Source organism: Ochotona curzoniae, unplaced genomic scaffold, assembly GCF_017591425.1.
Source record: "Ochotona curzoniae isolate NIBS_2020 unplaced genomic scaffold, NIBS_Ocur_1.0 scaffold_4506, whole genome shotgun sequence".
Taxonomy (NCBI): domain Eukaryota; kingdom Metazoa; phylum Chordata; class Mammalia; order Lagomorpha; family Ochotonidae; genus Ochotona; species Ochotona curzoniae.
In genome coordinates this window covers 52791410-52817389 of record NW_024467119.1, presented here as the reverse complement: position 1 = coordinate 52817389, position 25980 = coordinate 52791410, and the positions used below count along the sequence as shown (strand labels likewise).

Below are 25980 nucleotides of genomic sequence, written 5' to 3'. Positions count from 1 at the left end.
CGCTGGTAGGAGTGGAACAGAGTAGCCCTGCCTGACCTTCCACAGCTGAGTATGGCTCTGCAGGAGTTGGGGAGGAGAGAGAAGCAAGGCAGCTTCTGTGCTCCAAGGGTCACCGTTCCTCAGACCCCAGTCAGACCCCCAGGCTGAAGTCAAAGTCCAGGGGTGCTGGTGAACCTTCTGTTCACCTAAAGTCGTGGGCAGTGGAGCACATAGCTGTTTTTCCCTACCTGGTTGTGGTGTAATGGTGACTCATGACAGGGCTGGCTGCAGCAGTTTCTCTGTCTTCTCTCTGATTAAATGGAATCTTTGGGCCCAACGCAGTGGCCTAGTAGCTAAAGTCCTTGCCTTGCACTCGCCTGGGATCCCACATGGGCACACTGCTTCTAATCCCGGCAGCCCCGCCTCCTATTCAGTTGCCTGCCTGTGGTCAGGACAGCCCAAAGCCTTAGGTACCTGCACCTGGGAGAAGCTCCTGGCTCCTGGCTTTGGATCGGCTCAGCTCCGGACGTTGTGGTCACTTGGGGAGTAAATCATTGGATGAAAGATCTTCCTCTCTCTCCTCCTCTCTGTTTATCCAACTTTCAAATTAAATAAATAAATAAATAAATGCAGTCTTCATTGTTGCTTCAATTCTTTGCTTAAAATTTCCATCATTCAGGCCCCTGGAAACTTGGTCCTTCCCTTGTTTTTTTCATACCCTAGAGCAACTGAAGTTAGCGTAGCTGTACTTTTCCAGCCATCTTGGATCTCCATCAATATTTAACTTTTTAAATTTATATTTTACTTACTTGAGAGGCAGAGAGCCTGCATAAAATGGTTCACTCCCCAAGTGCCCACAACATCCAGGGCAGGGACAGGGAGAAGCTGTGAGCCTGTTGACTCCCAGGGTGAGCATTTGCATAAATCTAGAGTCAAACAAAGCCAGTTCCCAAACCCAGCCAACTCATTATGGGATGTGGGCATCCCAAATGGTATCCCAGCCACTGTACCAAATGCCTGCTAAAAGTTATTTCTGGGCTGGGCACAGTAACCTTGTGGCTAAAGTACTCACTTTGCATGTGCCAGGATCCCATATGGGCACGAGTTCGTAACCCAGCTGCTCTGCTTCCCTTCCAGCTGCCTGGAAAGCAGTTGAGGACGGCCCAAAACCTTGAGAACCTGCACATGTGTGAAAGACCCTGAAGAAGCTCCTGGCTCCTGGCTCCTGACTTCAGATCAGCTCATCTCTGGCCACTGTGGCCACTTAGGGAGTGAACCAGCAAATGGAAGATCTCTCTATTTTTCCTTCTTGCTGTAGACCTGATTTTCAATTAGTTAGGTAGTTAGTTAATTAATTAAAGTTACTTTTTTTAAAGATTTTTTATTTTTATTATTTTTTATTGGAAAGGTGGATATACAGAGAGGAGAGACAGAGAGGAAGATCTTCCATCCGATGATTCACTCCCCAAGTGAGTGCAACGGGCCGATGCTATGCCGATCCGAAGCCAGGAGCCTCTTCTGGGTCTCCCACGTGGGTGCAGGTTCCCAAAGCTTTGGGCCGTCCTCGACTGCTTTCCCGGGCCACAGGCAGGGAGCTGGAAGGGAAGCGGGGCTGCCGGGATTAGAACCGGCGCCCATATGGGATCCTGGGCGTGCTAGGCGAGGACTTAACCACTTGCGCCACCGCGCCGGGCCCCTAAAGTTACTTTTAACTCCATTTTCCCACCAACTTATAAAGGTACCTTCATAGGTAGAGTGTGAGTCTAGGCAAAGAAGATACCTGTTTTTAATTTTTTTTTCAATTTGGAGACATAGATCTTATGTAATAAAAATTCAGTGTCTGAACAATACAACAAGATGAATGTCCAGTCTGATATTTAATGCATAACTTCAAAAGTTAGATTGTGAGTTGAGTTGCTCGAGAGACTGCTGAGGAGAGAGAAAATCCCCATACTGTGTTGACCTCATGGACTTAGGTAAGGAAACAGGTAAATGCTCTAGTGATGGATGCTTGGTCTTCCAGGAAGGGGGAGGCACAGCAGACCCTTGCCTGTGATCTCATGTTCACAGGACTGACAGGGCATTCTTAAATTTGACAAGTAATCTTGGAGCAAGTAAGCACTGACGCTTTATTCATAAAGCTTCAATTCTAAGTCAAAATAGATGAACCATAACTTTTAAAAAGCAAAGTTGAATAGCAACCTCTGCCACTGGATCTAGATATATTTTAGTCTTAAAGAATTGGCTGGTAATATGTTTTTAAAAACTTATAAATTGTTAATTGCATTTATTCCTTGGCAGTATTCTTTCCTGTAGTTTTATTTTGGAAACAAAACAGAAGCGCTCCACAAAGTTTCTGTTTGTTCTGGACTTGGTGTTGTAATGGTGGTGATCCTTTCTTTTTTTTTTCCACATTGCCCTTTAAATAATGAACAAGTGTTTTTCATGAAGAAGATGTGAAATACTTTCCTAAGAAAAAAAATTTCATAAGAAAAGCAGATGAAAACGCTGTGCTAATAGTAAATCCCTGAGTCAATATTGCTGAACCAAGAGAATAAGAAAGAGTACATAAAAGCTCAACTGAAAATTAAATTAATGCTGGATTCTCTAAGTCATATTTTATGTTTAATGCTCAAAAAATAGGATTTGTACAGAGGCTGTGTTTTTTTCAATAGGTTTATTTTCATTGGTCCTTATGGGATAATTATTCAATAATTGTTCAATATGCTAAACTTTTTGCTTTTATACAAAAGTTTTCCTCTTCTACAGAAGTTTTGTATGACACAAAAAAACTTTTTGCTTAAAGTTTTTGTATATGACTTTTTAAAGAGTTTTATACAGTTCACAAATAGTGAATATTACAGGCTTGACACTAAGCATAGATAACCACAGTTTTCTCATTTAATGTGTGACACAATATCACGTAATTAGATCCTTAATTTTTATGGATTTGGACTAACAAATTATATGCATATCTTTGTACATTATTTTCAGCCAAGTTGATTGCCAGTAGAAATGTTGTTTTCAAATGTCTCTATTTTAGGCTTTATTTTGTTTATTCAAAAGTTGGAGTTGCAGTGAGAAAGAGAGCATGCTTCCTTCCATTCATTCATATCCTAGATAGCCACAATGACCAAAGCTGGGAGCCAAGAGCTTCTTCCAGATCTCCTGGGAGAGTGGCAAGGTTCCAGGTACTTGGGTCATCTCCTGCTGCCTTCACGAGGTTTTTAGCAAGGGTCCTGATTGGAATTGGAGCAACAGAGAACCAGTATGGGATGCCTGCAGTGGTGGTTTGATCCATTGTACTATAAAGGCAACCCTTGGGGGGACTTTCTAAGTTGATTGGCTCTAACTTGGGTTTCTCAGGTGGCTACACCCAAGATACAGACCAAAACTTCCTAATTTGGCTTCAGCATCTACTTCTAAAACGTCACAGTAGTAGGTCTTGGTTCCTGGTCATATGGGACTCTCCATAAATTGCCTGGTGTCCTTGTAGCAGGACAGCAGTGATAGTTAACTTCCCAGGAGTGTGCTTGGCATCAGCAGTAGCTTACCTAGTTTTCAGAATGGTGCATTATCGTGCCTCTTGGCATTTTCTGTCCTGGAGAGTCAAGGTGCTAAGTCCTACCAAGACTTAGAGGAGGATGAAACTTTACCTGTTGAAGAGAAAGGGACCAAAAAAAATCTACAGAGATCATTTAAGCTTACCAAAAGTACTATGATAGATGATTAAATTTTGCATTATGTGTACTAATTGATCCTTATTTGGTTTAACAGTCTTTTATTCTCAATCTTTTATGTGTTAAAAAATATGAATGACCAGAAGCAACATGGACTAGGTTTATCAAAAGGGAATGAGTTGGTGCTCACGACTCTGGTGAGGGACCAGTGATATGGTACAGCCTTACCTGTAACATAGCATCCCAAATGAATGCAGTTCAAGTCCCATAGGTTCCTTCCAATTCAGTTCCTTGCTAATGTACCCAGGCCACTGCCACCAATATGGGAGACCCAGATAGAATTCCAAGCTTCTGGCATCAGCCTACCCCAGTGCTGGCCATTGTGGGTGTGGTAGAAATCAATGGTTATATAACCCCTTTCTCTCTTTCTTTCTCTCTTTCTCTTCCCCTGTCTTTCCCTCCCCTTTCTTTCCTCCTTCTCTTTGTGTAACTCTACGTTTCAAATAAAAATAAAATGATCTTTTTGAAAATAAAATATTAATTTATTTTGGTGCAAGAGTATTTGAAATCTACACATAGCTTTTATATGATAAACATTCTCTATTAATTTTTTTAAGATCCCATTTGTACATGGATATCAATAATATCTTTTAATGTGATTTTCCATGAACAACTTGAGGTATTCTTGAATATTATGATATTTTTTTTTAGTTTTTTTAGGACTAAAAAATGATTTATTTATTTTTATTGGAAAGGCATAATTACAGAGAGGAGAGATAGAAACATCGTATCCACTGGCTTACTCCTCAATGCAGTGGTTGGAGCTGAGTTGATCTGAAACCAGGAGCCAAGAGCCTTTTTTGGGTCTCTCTCAGGTGCAGAGTGCAAAGGTGTTAAGCTGTCTTCCACTTCTTTCTCAGCACAAACAGGGAGCTAGGTGGGAAGTGAAGCAGCCAGGACACAAACCAGCACCCATATGGGCAGGAGGAGGCCTGGCCAATTAAGCCATTACTCTGGCCCCCTTTGTATTTAATTTATCTAATGTTAGAAAGATAGTAGTTTAAAATGAATCTTTAAACAAATAAAAAGATTGGCTTGAGTCAGAAGGCAAAGAGAAAATAGAGAATCGAAAGAGGAATACTGAGAAAAAAAAAGAAGATGTAAATGACTGAGGTATTAAAGACTTAAAAGGCTCTGCCACTAATGCCATGGCTACATGTGAAGTGACTGTGCATATTAGAAGTACTTTGCCACTATGTATCCACAGGAATGTTGATTGGTTTGACTTTATTCTTTCTTCCTGCACCATGGCGTTAAGCCTCGATTCTTGGAGCAAGAACAGAGAGAATGTGTCTACTTTGAAACAGTATGTTCTGGAGTGTAAACTGGAGAGCAGGAAGTACCTGAAAATGAGGCCATACAGATAGGCACAGCAGATGCCTTCTAGTGTCATGCGAAGGAGCTGATGGGTTTATATTTCTCTAAGACTAGGAGATGTGTTGTTATTTACACATTTGTGTATCTGTAGCATTAAGTTTTAACATTTTCTTCGTTTACTACCTGTAACCCATAGACACGGTGTCTGACACTTGAAAGGAGTTGATAATTTAGTAATTTCTAAGATTGCTCAGAAATAGAGCACTTTGTCCAGAGGCAGGAAAGCTGGTTAGGAGGGTTTAGCAATAACACAGAGGGCCAGTGGGCCAAGACTGGAAACTATAGAACCACGAATGTGGAATCCTTACACTCTGTTAGTGAAGTTGTGTAACTGATATTATGGGAAAGAATAAGGGGAGAAAAAGAATCTAAAAGACTTTCTGGATGTTGAGATAAGTTACAAAGTTGGGAGTGGGATCAGAGTCGTGATAACATCCTAAAACAAGACAGGGAAAAATGTTGTGTGGGCATAAAATCAGTTAGTTTTTGTTTTTCATTTGTTCTTTTCCAGCTTTTTACTTTGTTTTCCTGCTCCAAATTCTTGTACTGCCTCCCTGCAGTTCTAGGTGAAGCCATGAGAAGAACTCCCACCGCTTCCTTCCTCAGTTCCTGCATTTGAATCCATATACCCCGCTTCCTCTTTGTTTTTAGGGATGAACTGCCACTCAGTAAGCATCAGCATCCCATTAATGCACCAAATCTCATCTCAGCTTCTGCTCAGAGGCACAACATGGCAGGTCTCCCCTCTATGTCCAGAATTATTGAAGTTTTCCGCTCCACTCAGTTTGTTCGTCAGTAGACACCCACGCTGCTATTTCTCCTATCTTTAAAGTAAACCTCCCCACCCCACCCCCAGTGGACTACACATAGCCTTTCATTTTTCTGATTAGCATCGGAGAAAAACACTTTGAAAAAGTTGTCCTCTCCCTGTTTACCATTCCCATTTCCTTCTAATTTCTCTTGAACATACTCTGCCCACTGTGCACCTACTGTTGCCACTGGCTGGAAGTCTCACCTAGGACACCTCAGTAAGACTTTCTTTCACTGTCTTTAATGAAAAGCTTGCTTTTTTACTCTGCTTGCTGCATCACCCATAAGCATTTAGTCACACCTGACACACTACATTTTGGCTCACTGCATTGTTCACCACCTGTCTCTTACTAAGAGACTGTAATCACTACAAGGACATGAGACAAGAATGTCTCATAGAGGAGGCGACATTTAAGCAATGCTCTGATCTGCCTGACAACTTGTAGTGAAACTCTTTTCTCCAGGTTGTTTACCATCTTAAAGCAGAGCCACCAAAACTGGTTGACAAAAACAAAAGGATCCCAAGTAGAAATTTATCCAAATCCCTGTGCTAAATAGCAGTGCTGCTACAATCTTCATTATTACACTCAGAAATGAATACTAACTGCTGTTTGTTGATATTACCATCCCCATTTTAGGGGAGGAAATGTAACTCAGCCCAGTTGGAAGCTTACCCAATGTCATCTCTAGTTTAAGTTGTAGAGCTGAAATTGTGCCCTGCATCATCATACTCTGCAGCTGCACTTCTATACACCTTTGCCTTGCTTCCCCTTTATTGGCAACTGTATCTGAAAAGCTAGCAACCAACTGTATTCATTTTGAAAATATAATTTATAGACTGGCATAATATTCATTTGATAAAAGCTAGACTTGAGAGCAATGATTCCAAATGCCATTAGTGACTCTAGTGTGTGATCTGTGGCACAGCTATGAGGAGGGGAATCTCTGTGTTTTGCTGGTTAACACCTACACCGGGCGTTTCACTGGTGAGAAGGAAATCAGCTTTTAAGTTTTGGGATGTGATTATCTTCTCAGGCTCATTTTTCATTTGGAGGAAACCCACCTAGAGGTAAAATTGCTTGGGTTGTGATGACATGATAGGAAGGATAAAGTGAAGGATGTGTTGAATGTAAAGAAATTACATGCACACATCTGCTACATTAAATGAAAATGATACCACGCTCCTCTGGCTATAGATGTCGTTGGAAGAGCACAGTTGCAACATTAGTCCTTTGTCACTGAATTCGAGTGTAAGAAAGACAGTATTCTCTTAGCCCCTATAATACCAACTTTAATTTTTATATGAGAATCTATCCTTCTTACCACTTTTGTTATGTTACTTCTCTTCTGTTTTTTTTTTTTTCTGAGGTACACATCATGGGCACACATCTTTACCCTGTAACTATCAGCGGGCTTTATTAGCACAGCATTTTACCAGACTGTAGAGACATGCCCTATTGTATGTGCAGGCAGTGCTTTAACAAAACTAGAACTTGGTTTAACAGACTCCAAAACCAACAACACTAACCAAGGGAAGCCTGTGCATTTGCAGGCCAGCACCTGGCAGCACTCAGAATACCACCCTTAAAAATAAATCTTAGTCATTAATTAAATTCAAGGCTCTTAAGCCATGCTTGGCAATAAAATGTATAAAGGTGGATATGCGCAGAAGTGGAATTATTCTGATACAAAGTACAGGGTGTAGAATTTCCATCTTTTTGATCAGATTTGCTTAGATTTGTAGTAAATTACTTGACTGTAAGTGGTGGCTCAAGAGCAGTAATACCCCAAGCAACTTTCTTTGTCAGTGCTATAGGCATCTGCTATCTGCAGTCTAAACATACATGGTGATTTTGAAAGTTGCATGGGACGGAAAAAAATGTGGCATTTTCTACCATGGAGCTCTTCACCTAGTAGGAGTTCAGAAAATGTCCATTTTGTCCTTTTTGAGAATGTTGCAAGGCCAGACACAAATGGAGGAATGGAAAGTTAAACAACAACAGTAAACACGGAACAGATCCTGCCCTGGGAAAGACAGCAGGCTTTCTCTGCTATGTAACCTTTGTGTCTCTGGCTGTTTTGAAAGGGCATATAAGGAGACTTTGCTCACAATGGTTATGTGCTGTTCTGTCTCAGGACTGAGCCTCTGTATCCCATGGGATAGAAGGCTCTAATTAAAATGCAATAGGGTCCTGTGCTTCTCAGTTGAGGAATTTACCTCATTGCTTAAAAGCCAGTGTGGTGGGGAGTTGAGTATTTGGCAAGGATGAGGGAGTGTGTGTGTGTGTGTGTGTGTGTGTGTGTATCTGCACATGTGAGTGCACATGTAAATGTATGAAAATAAACACCAGGATCAAGAATTATACCCAGCATCACCTTGTGTGAAAGGAACTCAGTGTCCGGTTGACTGTCTCCACGTGTGATCTTCCAAAGACAGAACATCTATTGCCTCCCCCGACCCAGAGCCTACAGTTGTTCTGGCCTCATCTGGGGAACATCAGAGTCAAGGAGCAGAGAAGCTCAGACTGCTTCAATGTGACTCTGACTGCTAGACACTTCCCCTGGGAGCCCCTCCTTCACAGCCCTTCAGCAGTCACAGAATCGTGGGATATTTTAAATAGCAGAATTGCAATGCGTCTCCAGTGAAATACACAGATCTTAATGCATAATTTGCTGAGTTTTGACAAATGTGTATGTATCTGTGTAACTTAACACCCGTCCATTCCTACCACCCATCCCTAGCACTGTTCTCATCTCAATCACTATATTGTTAATTTTGCTTTTTCTTCAAGATCTGTATTTTTGAGACTACACAATTTCCTGATTTTTTGTGTGTGTATGTATAGGATGAATGTTTTTGATATGAAAATTTCCACAAGATTTATAACTAAGTCCATGAAAATAAATATGTAATGCCTATATTTTGGTTGGGCATCAAAATATGATGCCCAATTTGGATTTTTTGTTTGTTTCTTAAAGTTACAAATTTTGAAGTTGTTCATTTCCTTTGATCAAAACATGCATTAACAAGGCAAGTGTACATATGGAATATGGAGAATAAGCTATGATATAGTTGGTTCTTGCAAGTTTTTTTAATTTACAAGAATAGTTGGCAGGACATCTGCAGTGTTTCATGATGAAGCTGTTGCCTAGGGCTTGGGAACATGGGCCTTGGGAGCAGCGCAGGTGGGCATCTGGGTGTGTGTACTCCAAGATTCACTGTGGGCCTCTTTTGAACATCAGCTCCCTCGGCATCACAGCTCCCTCACAGTGACAGGTCCTTCCAGGTCTGTGGCAAGGGTAGAATGAATGCACAGGCACAAAATGCCTACCACAAGGCAGGCCCTACCTTCTTTAGTGGTAATCCTTTTATCATCATGAATTTGTGTTTGTCGGGGAAGGGCTGTATTAACTATGTTGGAAATCCTGGCATTGGTTATGTACGAGGGGTCTTTGTAAAATCTATAGCAATTTCCCATTTTTTTTAAACTCCATTTCCCACAAACTTTATGAAGACTTCTTTCATTTCTGGTGCCAGGTATTTCAGAGTACTGCTTTTTTTTTCAGTCTTTTAAGTTCACAGAAGCTTCTCATCTACCTGGTTGCCTGTTCATACTCAGCTTGGAGAGTAAACTAAAAACACCATTCTCCTAGACTCATGCTTGTCTTGTCTCCAATCTCGGAAGACACATAGACATTCTTTGGAGATACACCATGGGTCCAGAGGTGTTTAAACAATATTCGTATGAAAGAGATCACAACTCCCACTTCCCAAAAAGAGTCAGTCTCATGGTAATTTAAATAAATGTCAAACATTCATTCTAAAATTCATAAGCCCAGTAACCTCACTGAACAACTGAACAGGTCAAAATTGGTGAAGACACACATAGCCAACACAGAAGAGGATCCCAAGGAGGCCAGTTTTTAAAAATGAAGATGCTCGTTCTCTCTAGTCACCAGCAAAATGGTAATGGAAACAATAGAATTCACTTTTATGACAGGTTGACAAATATACAATGGGAAAAATCTAACAATACTAGATGTTGATGAGAATGTGTGTTGACAGAAACGCTTATGCATTGCAAGTAAAAGTATGTTTCTATAATCCCTTTTAAAATGTAGCTATGGAAGCTTTATTTGTGCACAAGGAAACCTATGCAGACATCATCTGTAATGCAAAAAAAAAATGTAAAAGAACTCAAATATCCATCATTTCAGGGTAAATGAATAAGTTGATGTGGAATGGAATGTTATATACAAAATGAATGTGCCAAATCTAAATATATTGCCCTAAGTAACAACGTTGGATGGCTGTACAAGCTGCCAACCACTGCAAATGATGTGATGTTTGGGGATTTTTTTATTGGTTTGTTTAAAGGTTTATTTGATTTTACTTGAAAGAGTTACGGGGGCAAGGGAAGGGGGAGGCGGGAAAGAGAGAGAAGAGAGAGAAACAGAGATAGAGAGATCCTCCATCCACTGATTCACTTTCCAAATACCAGTAACAGCCAGACTTTAGCCAGTCTGAAGCTGGAAGCCAGAATTCTGGTCTGCCACATGGATTCAAGGGTCCAAGTACTTGAGCCATCCTCCACTGCTCTGCCAGCTAACCAGCTTATGGGAAGTAGAACAGCCTGTTCTAGAACTGGCATCCTTATGTTGCTATGCCACCATGCTGGCCTCAATGTGATTTTATTTAAGTGTTTTGAAAAACACACCATGCCTTACATATAGGTTTATGTGTTTAGAAAGTGCAATAAACAAGGGTGACTGTTGGGAAAGGGATGGGAGGAAAATGAATGAGATTAGGAAGAGACAGTCCAATCTAATTTTATGTGAATAATATTGTCAATAAGGAAAACCTCACCAAATATTAACCATCAATAACTCCATGTATCAGTGGTTCTCATGGTAGTGTTTTAATCACTGAGCCAATAGGACTTGCACTGTCTGATAACTTTTGGATACACAGATTCTTGAGCCCCCATCTTGGTCTCCTGAATCTAATCCTGAGGGTAGGGCTTAGAAAGTGTTTTAGCAAGACCCCTACCACCACTATTCTAGATGATGAAGACAGGGATGCTTACAATCTTTTTCTCCATGATTTTTCTGTACTTTCCAGATCAAAAGTTGGTGACATCATCTTTTCTTTCCCCACCTTGCCCAAGTCCTTCTAGCTTGTACATTGAAACTTATCTCTACATAATTAAAATCTTGTTAAATACAGAAGCTTCTCACTGTCTTATAAAGTTGTGAGCTGTGGATGGATCTCTTAATATCAAAGAGTGGAGGAAAGTGGGCAAATATCATTAATTATTATTTTATTGCCTTTTGTTTAGTAAACATATCACTCTAAACATTTTTTATCCCTTTTGATAAATCTTACGTAATCATCAACAACAAATATCTCAGAAGCGTTGAGTGCATTCAGAACACTGCAAGTGTTGGTGACCCCGTAAGGTAGATGGTGTAACTACAAAGTCAGAGTGAGTAAAGAAAATGAGGTTTTTTTTTTTTTTAAAAAAAAAGATTTATTTATTTATTTATTGGAAAGTCAGATATACAGAGAAGAGAAGAGACAGAGAGGAAGATCCTCCATCCAATGACTCACTCCCCAAGTGAGCGCAATGGGTTAAGCTGAGCTGATCCAAAGCCAGGATCCAGGAACTTCTTCCGGGTCTCCCGCATGGGTGCAGTGTCCCAAGGCTTTGTGCCGTCATCGACTGCTTTTCCAGACCACAAGCAGGGAGCTGGATGGGAAGTGTAGCTGCCAGTTTTAGAACCAGTGCCCATATGGGATCCTGGCGCGTTCAAGGCGAGGACTTTAGCCGCTAGGCCACACTGCCGAGCCCAAGAAAATGAGGTTTAAAGGGAGAATATCATACATTGTCAGATGTATGGCATACACAACTGCCAGAAGAAGTTCCATGGTGAGGGTAAGAGGATGGAGATGGAATTCTCTTCCAAGCCCAACACTCTCTGATTAGGCATCAAAGTTCATGAGACCAGAGGTGTTTATCTGTCTGGCTCGTGATTGTGTCTTCCATTGCCTAGAATGGTAACTGGTGCGTATTAGGAATTCAGTGGTTTGTTGAATGAAGTGTTTATTGCAGGATCAATAAATGAGTCAAGAAAAGCTTGAAAAGAGCATTGGGAACTATGAAGGTAGGGAAAGGGATTCTCTCCTGGCTCGTATACATATGAAGGTTTTGTTTCATTGTACATTATGCCTTTTACCTGTGGTGAGACTACCTGGAATCATTGTAATGAAGGCATTTGTGGTGGCGAGAGATAGCTAAGATTGTACTCTGATTTCTTTTCTCCCTTGTTTTTAGTCTCCATGCTGGGCATCCTTGTAACTGTGAACAGGGACACGTAGAGGGATTGATTCATGACCTCAGTAAATGTCAGACAGCTCCTTATGAAGGAAGAAATTTCTCACTGCACCAGTGATCAGTTACTGCCCAAACAGCCAGCTGTCACATTCCACCAGGCTCACCCAGTAAGAGTCAGGTCTTGCCCTTTGTGTCACTAAAAGGACAGGGAATCCCGTAAGAAAATTGCCATTTGTGTTGTGGAAAGTACCAGTACAATAAAAAAAAAAAAAAAAAAGAAAGAAAGAAGAAAAAGGAAAAAAGCAAGATGCTTCTTTGTACTTAAAAAGAAAAAAAAAAAAAGTAATAATGGAGAACCTGCATCTAAGCAGCTAAAAGATAGCGAACAGTGAATAGTATTTTTGATGCAGAAGTTGACATTGGTAGGGACTTTTCTTAACATCTATAATGGCTGAGAGAGTCTTGCACTGAAAGCTATCTTTGAAACCTGACATTTAAAGACCCTTAGTTAACAGCCACTTGACCTGAAGAAAATTAATTAATTTGCTTAAAGGAGCAACAGATGATTTTGGATCAACACATGGAGGGCAGAAGGTACTAGTTTTGCTCCCAATTCTTAAAATTCAGGGAATTACCTTGTTCTGTGTCTTTCATTGTCTGACCTTGAACAAACACTCTTTCATCTATTCTATTTTTGTCTGATGTTTTTTTATCAGGGTTGCTTTAAAATGTCATCCATCTAGAAATGGAGCCACATATACACATAAGATAAATTTTCCTCATCAGATAATTCTAAGCAAACTTGATTGCATTGCTTTTTATAGAAATTATATCCCACTAATCATCCCTTAGAGAAATTAGCTACTACTAAATCTATAGAATCATTAAGTTAAATAACCAATTACCAGAAAGAAGAAATACATACATATATGTATATACACATATATGTGTGTTTGTGTACGTATGTATAAATATGTAAAATACATACAATAATATGCACAAATATATGAATACACTCATATATATCATGAAGTTGTCTAATGAAGACATTTTCCTTTAAAAAAACTAAGCAGCAAATATCTAGTATTCAGGAAATACCAAGTAAGTTTTGAATGAAACCTTTGAACTAGGTTTCTGCAGACTGAAAAATGCATAAGCTAGAATTCACCAAAGCCAGTTTTTAAAACACACAGATGAGCTCAAGAAAAAAATCTGAAGTGAGAAAATAGAGTGACCAAAAGCCAAATGGGCCCATGGAGGTTCAAGGTTCCATCTAGTGAGAGTAGGGTATGTGAGGGTAACACCTGTAGGCCATAGAATGAAGTTGGTGCCTGTGGAAAGTCTAAGTTTGCAAAGTTCCTTCCATGACCGTGGGCCTAATATAGCAGCTGGGAGAAGCAACAGGGATGCTTGCTTCTGCCTACACCAAAAGAGGACAAGTTTTCACCTCTGTTGCAGTGAAAGGACAAACATCATCATAGGGTCTGCTCACTGCCTGACTCAAGAAACATGAACGTCTCATGGAAAACAGTCCCTGCAGAGGACAGAAACTAGTATCTAAAGGAAGGAGAAGAAAGACAGATTTGAAGAGAACAATCATACATAAATTTCAGAAAATAATATAGTCATCAAAACTGACTAATGGTGTAAACTCCACCTGGTTTCCAAGACTATGTTCTTTTAGTCAGGTAGAAAACTTTAGCTTAGAGTTAGAAACAGTACTTACCATCCAGAGTATAAAGCATGTAGATAAGAACTAAATTGAGACTGAGGTTTAGGTTTTAATAAGGAGAGAGTTCTGGAGACAATCCCCATGTCTACTGAAAAATCTGGTTTTAAGTGCTCTAGCACTTCCATGGGAGATGCTGTATATCCAATGGGAATGGGCCTTGTTTACTTCTGCCACTCTAGTATGGATTGATTCTTTCCCCCTAGCATAAAATATGTACATTGTCTTCCTTTTAATCTCTCCCCTATAATCCCATATCATCATTAGGACACTCCACATACAGATCATTGTCTAGGTTGAGAATATCGAGTTAGCAGCCATGGACTACAGTGAGCTAACTGGCCCATGCAAACTTTTACCTCAATTTTAGGGGACTCCAAGGAACTATTACGTTGTGCAGATTTTATTTTTCTTTTAAGGCTTAGAAGAAAAAACTATCATTACAAGTCAATTTGTGGTAATATAATACTAAACCATTAGTATGAGTATAGTTTATTGGCCATTTTAAAAGCAGCTGGCATTGGGTATTTAGCCCAATGGTTAAGATGTCAATTAAGACTCCCATATGCTGTGCCACAGCACCTAGATATGATGCCTGGACCAGGCTCCTGACTTTATCTCCAGAAGTCAGTGGTGATGTCTCGAGTATTTAGAGCCCTGCCTCCCTTATAGGAGATCTGCATTGAGCTCCTGGTTCCAGCCTCTAGCTCAGGCCCAGCCTTGACTGTCATGTGCATGTGGGTAATAAACCAGCAGCTGAGAGCTCTACCTTTCTCTGTCCACCTCTAAAATAATTTTTAAGGTGTTACTTTTAAAAAATTAATTTGGAGAGAGAGGGAGTGTAATTCCCGTCTACCAGTTTAACGTTCCAAACACCAATGGCTAGACCAATACCAGAGCTGGGAGACAGGAACTCAACATAAGTCTCCCACGTGAGTGGTAGAAACTTGCCAACTTGAGCCATTATCACTGACTTTTGGAAACCCCGTGTCTGCATTAGCAAGAAACTGAAATCAGAAGCCAAAACCAGGAGTGCTGCTCAGTCCTATACGGGGCATGTATATCCTGACAAGTTAACTACTAGGTGAGTCATGCATCCTGCATTGTGTGTTGGAGCAAGCAGACCTCTCCCTGCCTACTTTCTTGTCAAGCATGTTGTACCACATAGCTTCAAGTACAAACAGTGTATGAAGTATACCTCAAACTGTGTAATTCCTTGGTTTCAACTCATCTTGTTTAAAATGAAAATTCAGGAATTAAATCTTTATTCTGTAAAGCCATTTTTTTTAGCACAGGTGTTTAGTGTAGCAGTTAACAGATCCACTTGGGGCACACACTTCCCATGTCCAAGTCACTGGGATCCAATCCTGGCTGTGATTCCAGCAGTCTGCTAATGCATATCCTGGGAGGCAACAAGTGATGGTTTAAGTAGTTGGCTTCCTCCCACCCACTTTACAGACCGTGATTGAGTTTTCAGCTTCTATTTTGGTTTAGCCCCCAATTGTTATAAGGCATTTGGGGAATGAACTAGTGGTTGAAAACTCTCTCTCTTTGCCTTCCAAATAAAATAAACGCTTTGCCTTTCAAATAAAATAAACAAACAGTATATTGTATGTTGACGCACCATTTTTTCAAAATATTTTTATGTTCAGTTGTTTTCTGAATTCTGTATTTTTCATGATATAGTTCCTTAGGCTCAAGGACTTCCCCTTCCACCCTCCCCAAACTCCCTTCCCCTATATTATAATAATAGTTTAGTCCTTCAACAGCAGTCACAAGTCCATCATTCTGCTATTTAAGTATATCTTGACATTGTAAGTATAGAGAATGATATAAACTCTACCCATTTTTGATCCTGAGATCCTTCAGTGTAGTCTTTATTCCAAAGTTTTTATCTTTGATACATAGTAGGCACCTCAGCTGAGGAACTGAATGAATTAATGAACGCTTAAAATACCAAGTTAGATCATGCTACTGTATACTAGACACAATGACCCCCAATGGTTCCATCAGCTTGGTTTCGAGCGAATAATCCTGGCTACAGAACATGTCTGACATTAGGCTGAGCTTTCCTAGGTGTTTTGTCTCCGAGATTAAGACGTGCAGAAAGCTGTCAACAGCTTAGAGTGTAAAAAAAAAATTTTGAACTAAATGCAATAAAAAGGCCCAAGTTCTTGGGTTCCTTAAGCTGACATGGGAGACCCATTTGGACTTCAGAACTCCAGACTTTGACCTGACTGAACCCTGCGTGCTATGGCCACTAGGAGAGGGAACCACTAGATGGGAGCTAATTAGCTAGTCATCATCCATCTCATTATTTCAAATAAGTAAATCTTAAAACCATATAAAATTTAAGATAACTGCACAATTCTGTTTATTATTGTCACCATGCCTTCCTTTCTCTCTCTCTCTCCTCTCTCTCTCTCTCGTAAAAGAAAGGGGCAGAAAAGAACAGAAACCATTTCAGCCATCATGGATCTGTTTCCACTTCCATCTTCTGCTATCCTAGAGAGAATTTTGCATGCTTTTTATTAAAGCTAAGCATCTAGAGTTGTTGCAGATCTATTTCTCCTTCCATCTTCTGCTACCCTAGAGGGAATTTTACATACTTTTTTAAAATTAAAGCTAAGTATCTAGAGTGAGCTGAAAAAAAATGAGAATGAAACTTCCATAGAAAACTAGAGACTGCACATTCCTAAAATACAACCATTTGGAAGATAATATTTTATTTCATGGGTACTACCTTGAGGGAAGGAAAGAGTCAAATAAATAAAGAGAAGCCAAAAGTAAGTTAGTTGGAGTCATTTCTAGGACTAATGGAAAAAGTCATACCGAAGTTGGAATTAAGCAAGTCAGGGAGATACACTTTGAAGCTGGAAGATGAGAGGATTTGTAAAGTCTTGCTAAACCTTTTGTAGAAAGTTAAAGTATATTCACAAAGTTTGGCTCTAGAGGTGTAATTTGTCTTTCAAATACCTTAAGGTATATTTGAAATATGGCTCAGCCTGTTAATTTCTATTTTTATTTTTCCCAAAATATATCTGTTAATAATAAGAAGCTATAACACCTTCCTACCTTAAGATTCTTTTTTGCCTTCCTTATCACCCCGTATTCCTGCTGTGATTGGCCCGTGGGTCCTGTTAACACTCTTAGCGAGGGAACCCCAGCCCTCTTTAAATGTACTTAATATAAAATACACGTTGACTAGTCTATTCAAAATGAAATAAAAATGCATTGGTTATTTGCAAAATCTATGGAAAATATTTACTTACAGTATAATATTTACTTTCAGTGATTTCAAAAATTCATCCACCAATGCAGGGCAAAATCACAGACTCCAATATAGTTTGTTCTCCATAAAACTAAACACATTCTTTGACAGTGTTTGGGGGAAAGGCAAGTGATATATGATACAGAACTTGTCCAAATGCTGGGCTGTTTTGTATTTTGTGCTATTTAATACCATACTTAGCATTTTGTAGCTAACTGTTATTTTAATGCCCTCTGGGGTATCTACTGTAAACACATGGACATAAATTTATACTAGTCATTCAGTCATGGAAAAACATGTCACTTTTCTCTCCTTCTAGGTTGTTGGCGTGGCCCAAGCCATCAACAAGAAATCAGGAAATGGTGGGACATTCACTGAAAAAGATGAAAAGGTACCAAAATTTCTGTCTGGCATGATGCTAGTTTTTGGAAAATGCTTTCTTCTTGCTCTGTATGCACTTCTAAGGATCACCCATTGCCAAGATGGTTGAGTTCATAAAGCATCATGGCTAAAAATGGTTTAAAAGAACCAGAAGTATCTCTTCAGCTAAATACAGTTTTGATTTAATTTGGGAGAGACTGGGTGTTTCAGTGTGTGGACTCCCCCAGAAGTTCTCACCACGCCACCAAGCCCCCCTCTGCTCCTTGTGTGTTGGAGCCACATAGAAGAAAATGGATAGTGCTTTAACCATCTCATTGACCTTTCGTCACTGCTATAAAGAAATTCAATGTCAGCTTAATAGTAATAAAAAAATTACAATAAAAAAGGAGAAATTCAACCTTGAGTATGAAAACACCCTAAAAACGTTGCTCCAAGATCAGCATGCCAGGTTGGCTGAAAACTGGAATTGCTTCCTGATGAAGCAAATTTCCCAATGTTTTATAAGCTTTCCACACAGACGGTGGGGCGCCAAGGTGCAAATTCAGTCTGAATGATGTGAATTTTGCTTCAGAAAAAGCAGCAGTAAGCATTATTTTATTACTCTTTCTCATCCAACTCTGAGTGAATATGTAGTACACACCACATTGATGTGCTAACCATTTAAGCGAGCTCCCCGGCATGTTTCTAACTTCTTTCTAGTGGCAGGTTTTCTTATTTCTCTTCTTGAGTCATATTATATGCATGTCATTGTGACTGAATTCTTCCTATTCCAAGCCCATTGCTATTTATGTTGCTCCACTGAAGAGGAGAAGAGGCTTTGGATGTGGAAGATGTTCATACAAGACAGTCATTTTTCTCTCCATGCTGCAGATAGATTAACCCGTGTTTGAATTGCTTCAGAAAATGCCAAGGACCTCTGTAAATCAGTTATTGACGTGTGACTTCCTGTTCCATTAATGACACCTGAGATTCTTAAGTGGGAAAGACAGTTCTTAGATTACTGTTGTATTCATCATTATGCTCATCATCATGTTAACCACTCGTCAAGTAATTTACAGTGTTTAGGTTCTATCACATCTTGGCAAAATTAAAGCTATAATTCTGAAATAGCATGCTGCTTAAAGATTTCTTTTACCCTGTAATTAATACGATTGTAAGCATATCATACTAGTATATTATGAAGTAGTAAATCCATGTTAAAAAGAGACTATTTAAGTTAATATTTGCAAGTTTATAAATCTTTGCTTTGAAGCTATTATTGCTAGTCTGCTTTTAACGAGGATGTGAGCTTTCTTTTGCTGCAGCAACAAGTTGCAAACTATTTAGTCTCAGAATAGATCCAAATTTTGCGCAGATCAAGTTGCTATTCCAAATGATATAAAGAAAACTTTGTTAGTCCCTCTCCTCTTTCTCCTTATTAGTTTACATCTAACACATGGTCGTACTAATATTTGACACCATGTCATTTTGCCAACACTGGGTTTGCACTAGTTCCAGTTTTATACAGAACAAATATCTATGCTTCTGGCTTCCTCATATTTATGAGAAGTGTAAATACTTCTGGATGTGTTTTGTGTTTCAGAAAATATAGCTCAGCCATTGTGTGGACAGTTCTGACTTGGCTGTTGTCTTATGGGTTTTCTAGGACTTTGCTGCTTATTTGGCATTTTGTGGTATTGTTCTTCACAATGCTCAACTCTATGAGACTTCATTACTGGAGAACAGGAGAAACCAGGTAAGTCTGGCAAGTAAAGAGGAAAAGGGATACCATTCCTCTAAAAACAAAGTTCTGCAAATAATGAATGCATGTTTCACAAAAATCCCAGACATGTTGGTTGAGTTTCTAAATGTTTTACCTGTATCTCCTAATTGTTATTTTCCTGTCCGTTTTCCATGCTGAGTTGTTTTGTCACTGTTAAATAGTACTCATCAGCCTAAGTGTTTTAAATATTTAAATATTTTATTTTTACTTAAAAGACAGATTTTACAGAGAGAGAGAGAGAAAGAGAAACAGAGAGAGATCTTCCATCTGCTGCTTCATTCCCCAAATGGCTGCAATGACTGGAGCTCAGCCAGTCTGAAGCCAGGGTGCAGAATGTAGCATCTTCCACATCTCTCATGTGGGTGCAGAGCTCCAAACACAAGGTCCATCCTTTGCTCCTTTCCCAGGCCACAAGCAGGGAGCTGGATTGGAAGTGGAGCAGCACGAACTTGAACTGCTACTTATGTGAAATGCCACTACCGCAGGTGGAGGGTTAGCCTACTATGCCATGATGCCCCTTTGATATTACCCTCATCTTCCAGTGTCATCGTATCACTGTTTGAAGTTACTGTGTGGGTCTTATAATGATTTTAAATAGTGTGTTCAACTCTTTCTTTATTCACTATTCTGTACTTTATGGTTTGTGATTCTACAGTTCCTTTTGAAAAGGTGTTTATGATTTCTATGACCATGTTGATATTATTTTTATGTATCCTTCTATTTTTTTGTGATATTTCTGAATTCCTTTCTTATTTCCTTAGACTGTTTGCCCTTGTATTCTTCACTTTTTGGTGTTTATTTCCTCCTCAAACTCTGTTGTATTAGGCATTCTGTTGAGTTGTCCCGTTTCTTGGAAGTGTCCAAACTGAGCTTCTTCATCTTTCATTTGCATTGTTATTTGCTTGACAGGTGGTATGTGGGGAGACAGAGAGAGAAACTTCCCATCTGTTGTTCACTTCCCAAATACTAGCTCCCTCTTTGTAGCCTGAGAAAGCATCAAAAGATGTCCCAAAGCCTTGGGATCCTGTACCTACCTGGGAGACTCAGACAAGACTCCTGGCTCCTGACTGGATCAGCTCAGCTCCAGCTGTTGCTGCCATTTGGCAAGTGAACCAGTGAACGGAAGATATTTCTGTCTCTCTTCTCCATGAATTTCATCTGCTTTTCCAATAAAAATAAATATTTTTAAAGAGTAACTTGTGTTAATAAGGTGTCAAGCTTCCATTGTCTTCAGCTGTACTTTTATGTGTTTTTCCCACTTCATTCCTGCCATCCCTTGATTCAGTCCCCATTCATAACACACAAATGTCAGCACAGCACTTCCTTCTGCAATCTAGCACAGTCCAAATTGCTTCAAAAGTATTCAAGGCTTTGATGGTTCCTTCTCTGCTTCATCCTGTGATCTCAGTTTTTCTCTTTGTATTCTGTGTTCCCATAAAGCTTGATCACAGCTTTTAGTGTGCTGCTTTAGCTCAATTCCATTTGCCTGAAATGCTTCCTTTCCGCCCATGTAGCATTTTATGTATAAGATACTATCCAAAATGCTTTACAGATATTTTCGCCCTTAATAGACGTATGATTTTGTGCTAGTAACCCTGTTTTCCAAAACTTTTCCTAGGTCACAAATCTCACAGAAATGAAAGTTGGAATTAAAAACTGATTACTCTGACTTCAGTCTCTGGGATTTTAAACACTATTCTTTCTATATTAACTACCAATAGGGATTTAGTATGGAAGCACATTTAATACTTGAATACAAACTTGGTTATACTTTGCTTGTACATCATTGCATTGCTTTAATAATTGCAATTACTAAATAATGACCTCTACTTTTTTTTTAAACCTAGGTGCTACTTGACCTTGCTAGCTTAATTTTTGAAGAGCAACAATCATTAGAAGTAATTTTAAAGAAAATAGCTGCCACTATTATCTCATTCATGCAGGTGCAGAAATGCACCATTTTCATAGTGGATGAAGATTGCTCCGTGAGTACACAACATGACTTTTTTATTTTCGTAAAGACAGAACTTGGGGCTAGTATTGTGGTATATCTGGCAAAGCTTTCACCTGTGATGCTGCCATCTGGTTTGTGTCTTGGCTTCTCTGCTTCTGATCCATCTCTCTACTGGCGGCCTGGGAAGACCAGAAGAAGTTTGCTCAGGTGTTCAGGCCCTGACATCCACATGGGAGCCCCATGTGGAGTTCCTAGCTTCTAGGTTCAACCTGGCCATGCACTGGCCATTGCAGCCATTTGGGGGAGTGAACTAGTAGATAGAGGATCCCTCTCTCCTCTCCTCTCTCTCTCAGTCTCTCTGTCTCTCCCTTTGTCTCTCTCTCTCTCTGTCTTTCACTGTTGGGAATTGCTAAGAACAGATTGATTCCCATTTTAACTGCGTTGATTACACCTATTTCTTTTCATCAAGATTTGTTTAGAAACTGGATAATATTGCCCAATACAGAGAGGATATCTACATGTACTAATAAAATCCCATATCCTTGACAAATCAACTGGGGCTGACTCTGTGGTGTTGTTGCAGATAAAGCTGCCTCCTGCAGTGCAGGCATCCAAAATGAACAAACTGCTCCACTTCTGAACCAGCTCCCTGCTAATATTCTTGGGAAAACAGAAGAAAACAGCCCAAGTCCTTGGGCACCTACACTCATGTTGGTGACCTGGAAAAGCTCTTTCTCTTTTTCTCCCTCTCTCTCTCTGTAGCTCTGCCTTTTACATGAATAAAATAAATCTTTCTTTTTCTAAGGTTTCAATTCTTTTAAAAAAGAAAAAGATTCGTTTATTTATTTGAAAGGCAGATTTACAGAGAGAAATATTTTCTGCCCACTGGTTCATTCCCCAAACGGTAACAACGGCTGGGACTGTGCCTGTCCAAAACCAGTAATTAGGAACTTTACCTGGGACTCACAGATGGGTGGCAGGACCCATGCACTTGGGTCATCTTCAGATGCTTTCCCAGGCACTTTAGCAGGGAATAAGCTCAGAAGTAAAGCACCTGAGACTTAAAACACTGCGCTTGTGGGGTGCCAGCACCACAGCTCCAGCTCTGAAGTAAGTCAAAAGAAGAGAGAGAGAGAGGGAATGAAGGAAACCAGTAAACTGTTATAATTGGTAGATCTCAGTTTTTTTATTTGTAAAATGAAAAACATTTTTGGATATGGTAAAGATGATGTGCTCTGTGGTGCCAGGTGCTTGTTGACAGGCCACTTGCCTGGAGTTTGCCAAAAGATGCTAGATGCCAGCACCAGGAATTTTCTTTCTGAAATTTTCTTCATTCTCAACCTATGAACCATTATTGGTGGAATATTTCTTTTTGATATGGAAAATCTTTTTCGATGTGTAATATTCTTCCTTCATTAGGTGCTTTCTTTTTCCTTTAGTCTACACGTAGGCAGTTCATTGTTGAATTAACAGGAAACAGTGATGCTACCACTGTTGTTGGTTAGTTGCAATCCTTATGTGGTATCTGGGTTGATCTATTGGGGGAAAACATAGAATAGCAAAAGGCATTGAATGCTTACAGAGTATCTGAAAATGTTTAATTGACTCAGATACTGACTAGATTATATGATCCAACATAATCCAATTCATCTTGTGTATGTATGTGTCAAAAAGAAGTATTGATTAATACACAGATATAGTTAATAGGATATCAAATAATAGATCACTGAGCTAAAACCTGATCAGTATTTTCCCAGCTCCTATTTTGTGTTTTCAATCAGTTATAAAATTCTTAGCATAGAGGTGATTCTAAGGTAGTAACTATCCTTCTAAAGTTCAGGCCAAAATTCATTAAAGTGATATGTAAATTCATCATTTTTCATGACCTGCTCTTTAGCATTTAATATTTGAAAGTTATACATGAGACGTTTCTTTTTTAGAAAATTAAACATCGCTTTAATTAGCATTCAGTGCATGCTTCTGCCGTTTGTCATGGTAGCAGATTCTTTTGGATCAGTGGCACATAGCACTGTACCTCATGTTCTGTTCATTTTTTGACAACTTGTTAGATTTAGAAAATGCATTAGATGTCTTGGTTCTCATTTATCTTACAATTTTTCTTTTACTAAAAACATTTTAATATGAGCCAACATCAAACTGAAGGCAAAAGAAAAGGTACTGTTTTTTTCATGATTATCACATCATGGTTCTATTTCTTCATTTTGTTCTAATTCTTCTATATTCTGTTGTAAATGGATACAAGTATGCATTCTGAGTTTCAGTATAACTCTGAAAGCATTTCTCTAAAGTGTTCACAATTATTTTATATATTTGTATACAATGTATATTTTAGATATTTTTATATTTATATATGAATATGTTTCCATAATCATGATGTAATAATAACACATTATTTAATTAAAATATTACTGAATGACGCATCTTTTCAAAGAAGCATTCTTTAACTGGAATTTAGCATTAATAAATATGTGTCTAATGACAAGATTTAAGTACTTTGAATAAATGTAGAAAATTGGAAAAAAATTTTAGTTTGTTTATGGAGAGGTAGAAAATTCTCATCAGTTTGTTCACTCTCCACAAGTCCATGACAGCTAGGCCAAAGCTGGGAGTTGGGGACAGAATCCGAACTCTCCCACTTGGATGTGGCACTTGAGCCATCACTGGCACGACCCACGGTCTTCAGCAGCAGGAAGCTGCAGTCGGGGATTAGAGGCAGGCTCCACTGCCACTCACTCTGACAGCCAACACAGGTGTCTCAAGCAGAACCACACCAAAGGCCTGCTGGAACATAGAGAAATTTTGAAGTGAATAGATTTAATACTCGATAAAGAGGAAAAGACAAAATAGTACTCAAAGTTTTTTGGCAAGTGAAAATCAAAAGCTATGTAAACAAAGCCTTGATTGATAGAAATTACCTTTGAGGATGTTATAAAATGTGTAGTTAGGCAAGTATAATTTGAGGATAAGTAAAAATATATGAAAAGTGTTAGTGTCTAATTGCACAGTACATAATTCTGTGTCTAAATAGCATCCATAGCTTTGTAAAACTTAATTAAAACATCTCAGTGGTCATTCTGTTTTCAGGATTCTTTTTCTAGCGTGTTCCACATGGAATGTGAAGAATTAGAAAAATCATCTGATAACTTAACAAGGTAACAATGTATTCTCTATTTTTATTACAGGTGTATAATATTGACTAATGAATTACTTCATGATCTGTCAGACTAAAGACATATAAATATAACCTACAGGCCAGTTTTCCTCCAAAATAATTTTATTTGTGAATATACTTCTCTATTTCCCTACAGTTAATCTGCCTGAGAATTATTTTGTTCAGTGAATTGTGCTAAAATCACTATAATATTCAGTTAAATGTTTATATGAACAGATTAATTAAAAACCTATAAATACTGTATTTAAGGTAGTTTTATTCATTGCATATTAAACCCTTACTGGAAATTTCATTGTCTTCTAAACACAGTTTCCTGTTAGGCTGTTCTGATTTGGACTTGCCCTTGAGGATTTAAATAACAGCAGGAAGTTTATAGTACCCACGTTCATTGCCAGCACACATATCTCACCTAGAAACAGATCAGATGTCTCCATAGTAGTTTAGAGCTTTTCCACATTTTTCACTGTTTTCAAATTTGTATTCATTTTATGCTGCTATGTTACTAAAAAATAACCTAAATGACTTACTTGATATAGCTTATAGATGTTATCCTAATTTACACTATAAAATATAAAGATGGTATGTAACTTTCAAATTTCTGAAGAATTTTAAATGGATATAAACTACCAAATGTTCTTCATTGTACTTCTTTTTCATCCTTGGCAAAAAAATAAACAACAACAACAACAAAAAACTTTTGCGTTTTTCAAGTGATAAGCTATCCTAAGGAATATGCATTTTCTAGGCTAATATGTTAGGAATGTATTGCTTATTGTTCATTTTTCCCACTATTTTACTTCTATTATTGATATGGTATCTAAAATCCTCAGGTGGAAATAGAACATGATTTTAACTATACAACCTGATAGGTTTTTTTCAGGGCAATTGATTGAATAAAGAATTATTTCATGTAGAGTGGTGTCACTGAATATCCTAGGGTTCTTAGTGACTATGTATCTTAGTGTTGGCACTTTAGAAATTAGCTTTGTGCACATGTAGACTATAGAACATTCTGGAACATAAATGACAAGGGCTCTAGGTCACTATCGTTGAATAAAATGGATGGAGAGCACTGGTGTTGTTTGCCTAACAGCTAAACGCATTACTCAAACCTTGATTAGATCCCAGTGGAAAACAAAACAAAACAAAACAGTTCCCAAAGCCATTTTTAGAAAAGTTGGACATTTGCGTATGTACTGGATACTAGATGGGTGATAGTGACTTTTTTGGGGGGGTGAGGGGAATTAAAGCAATTATCATTAGTTGAAGAATGTTCTTAGTTTTAAGAGATTCATGCTGAAACATCTGAGGATAAAGTATAATAATGTCTACAACTTACTTTAACGTGGTGCAGCCAAAGGTAAATAAGTAGATCCATTGATATTTAATATATTAAATAAATAATATACACACACATACATGCATAGATAAGGCCGTTGGGATGTGACA

The 25980-nt window shown here is 38.8% G+C and overlaps 1 protein-coding gene across 3 annotated transcripts in view; it reads left to right on the top strand.

Annotated features, from left to right (window-relative positions):
- PDE5A (phosphodiesterase 5A) overlaps positions 1 to 25980 on the top strand; it is a 136630-nt gene that overhangs the window by 43801 nt on the left and 66849 nt on the right. For all 3 annotated transcript variants that reach the window (XM_040966899.1, XM_040966901.1, XM_040966900.1), the window contains exons 4-7: positions 17561 to 17632; positions 19268 to 19357; positions 21232 to 21369; positions 24444 to 24511. In XM_040966899.1, the coding sequence (XP_040822833.1) occupies positions 17561 to 17632; positions 19268 to 19357; positions 21232 to 21369; positions 24444 to 24511 (368 nt within the window). The remainder of the gene's footprint in view (positions 1 to 17560; positions 17633 to 19267; positions 19358 to 21231; positions 21370 to 24443; positions 24512 to 25980) is intronic.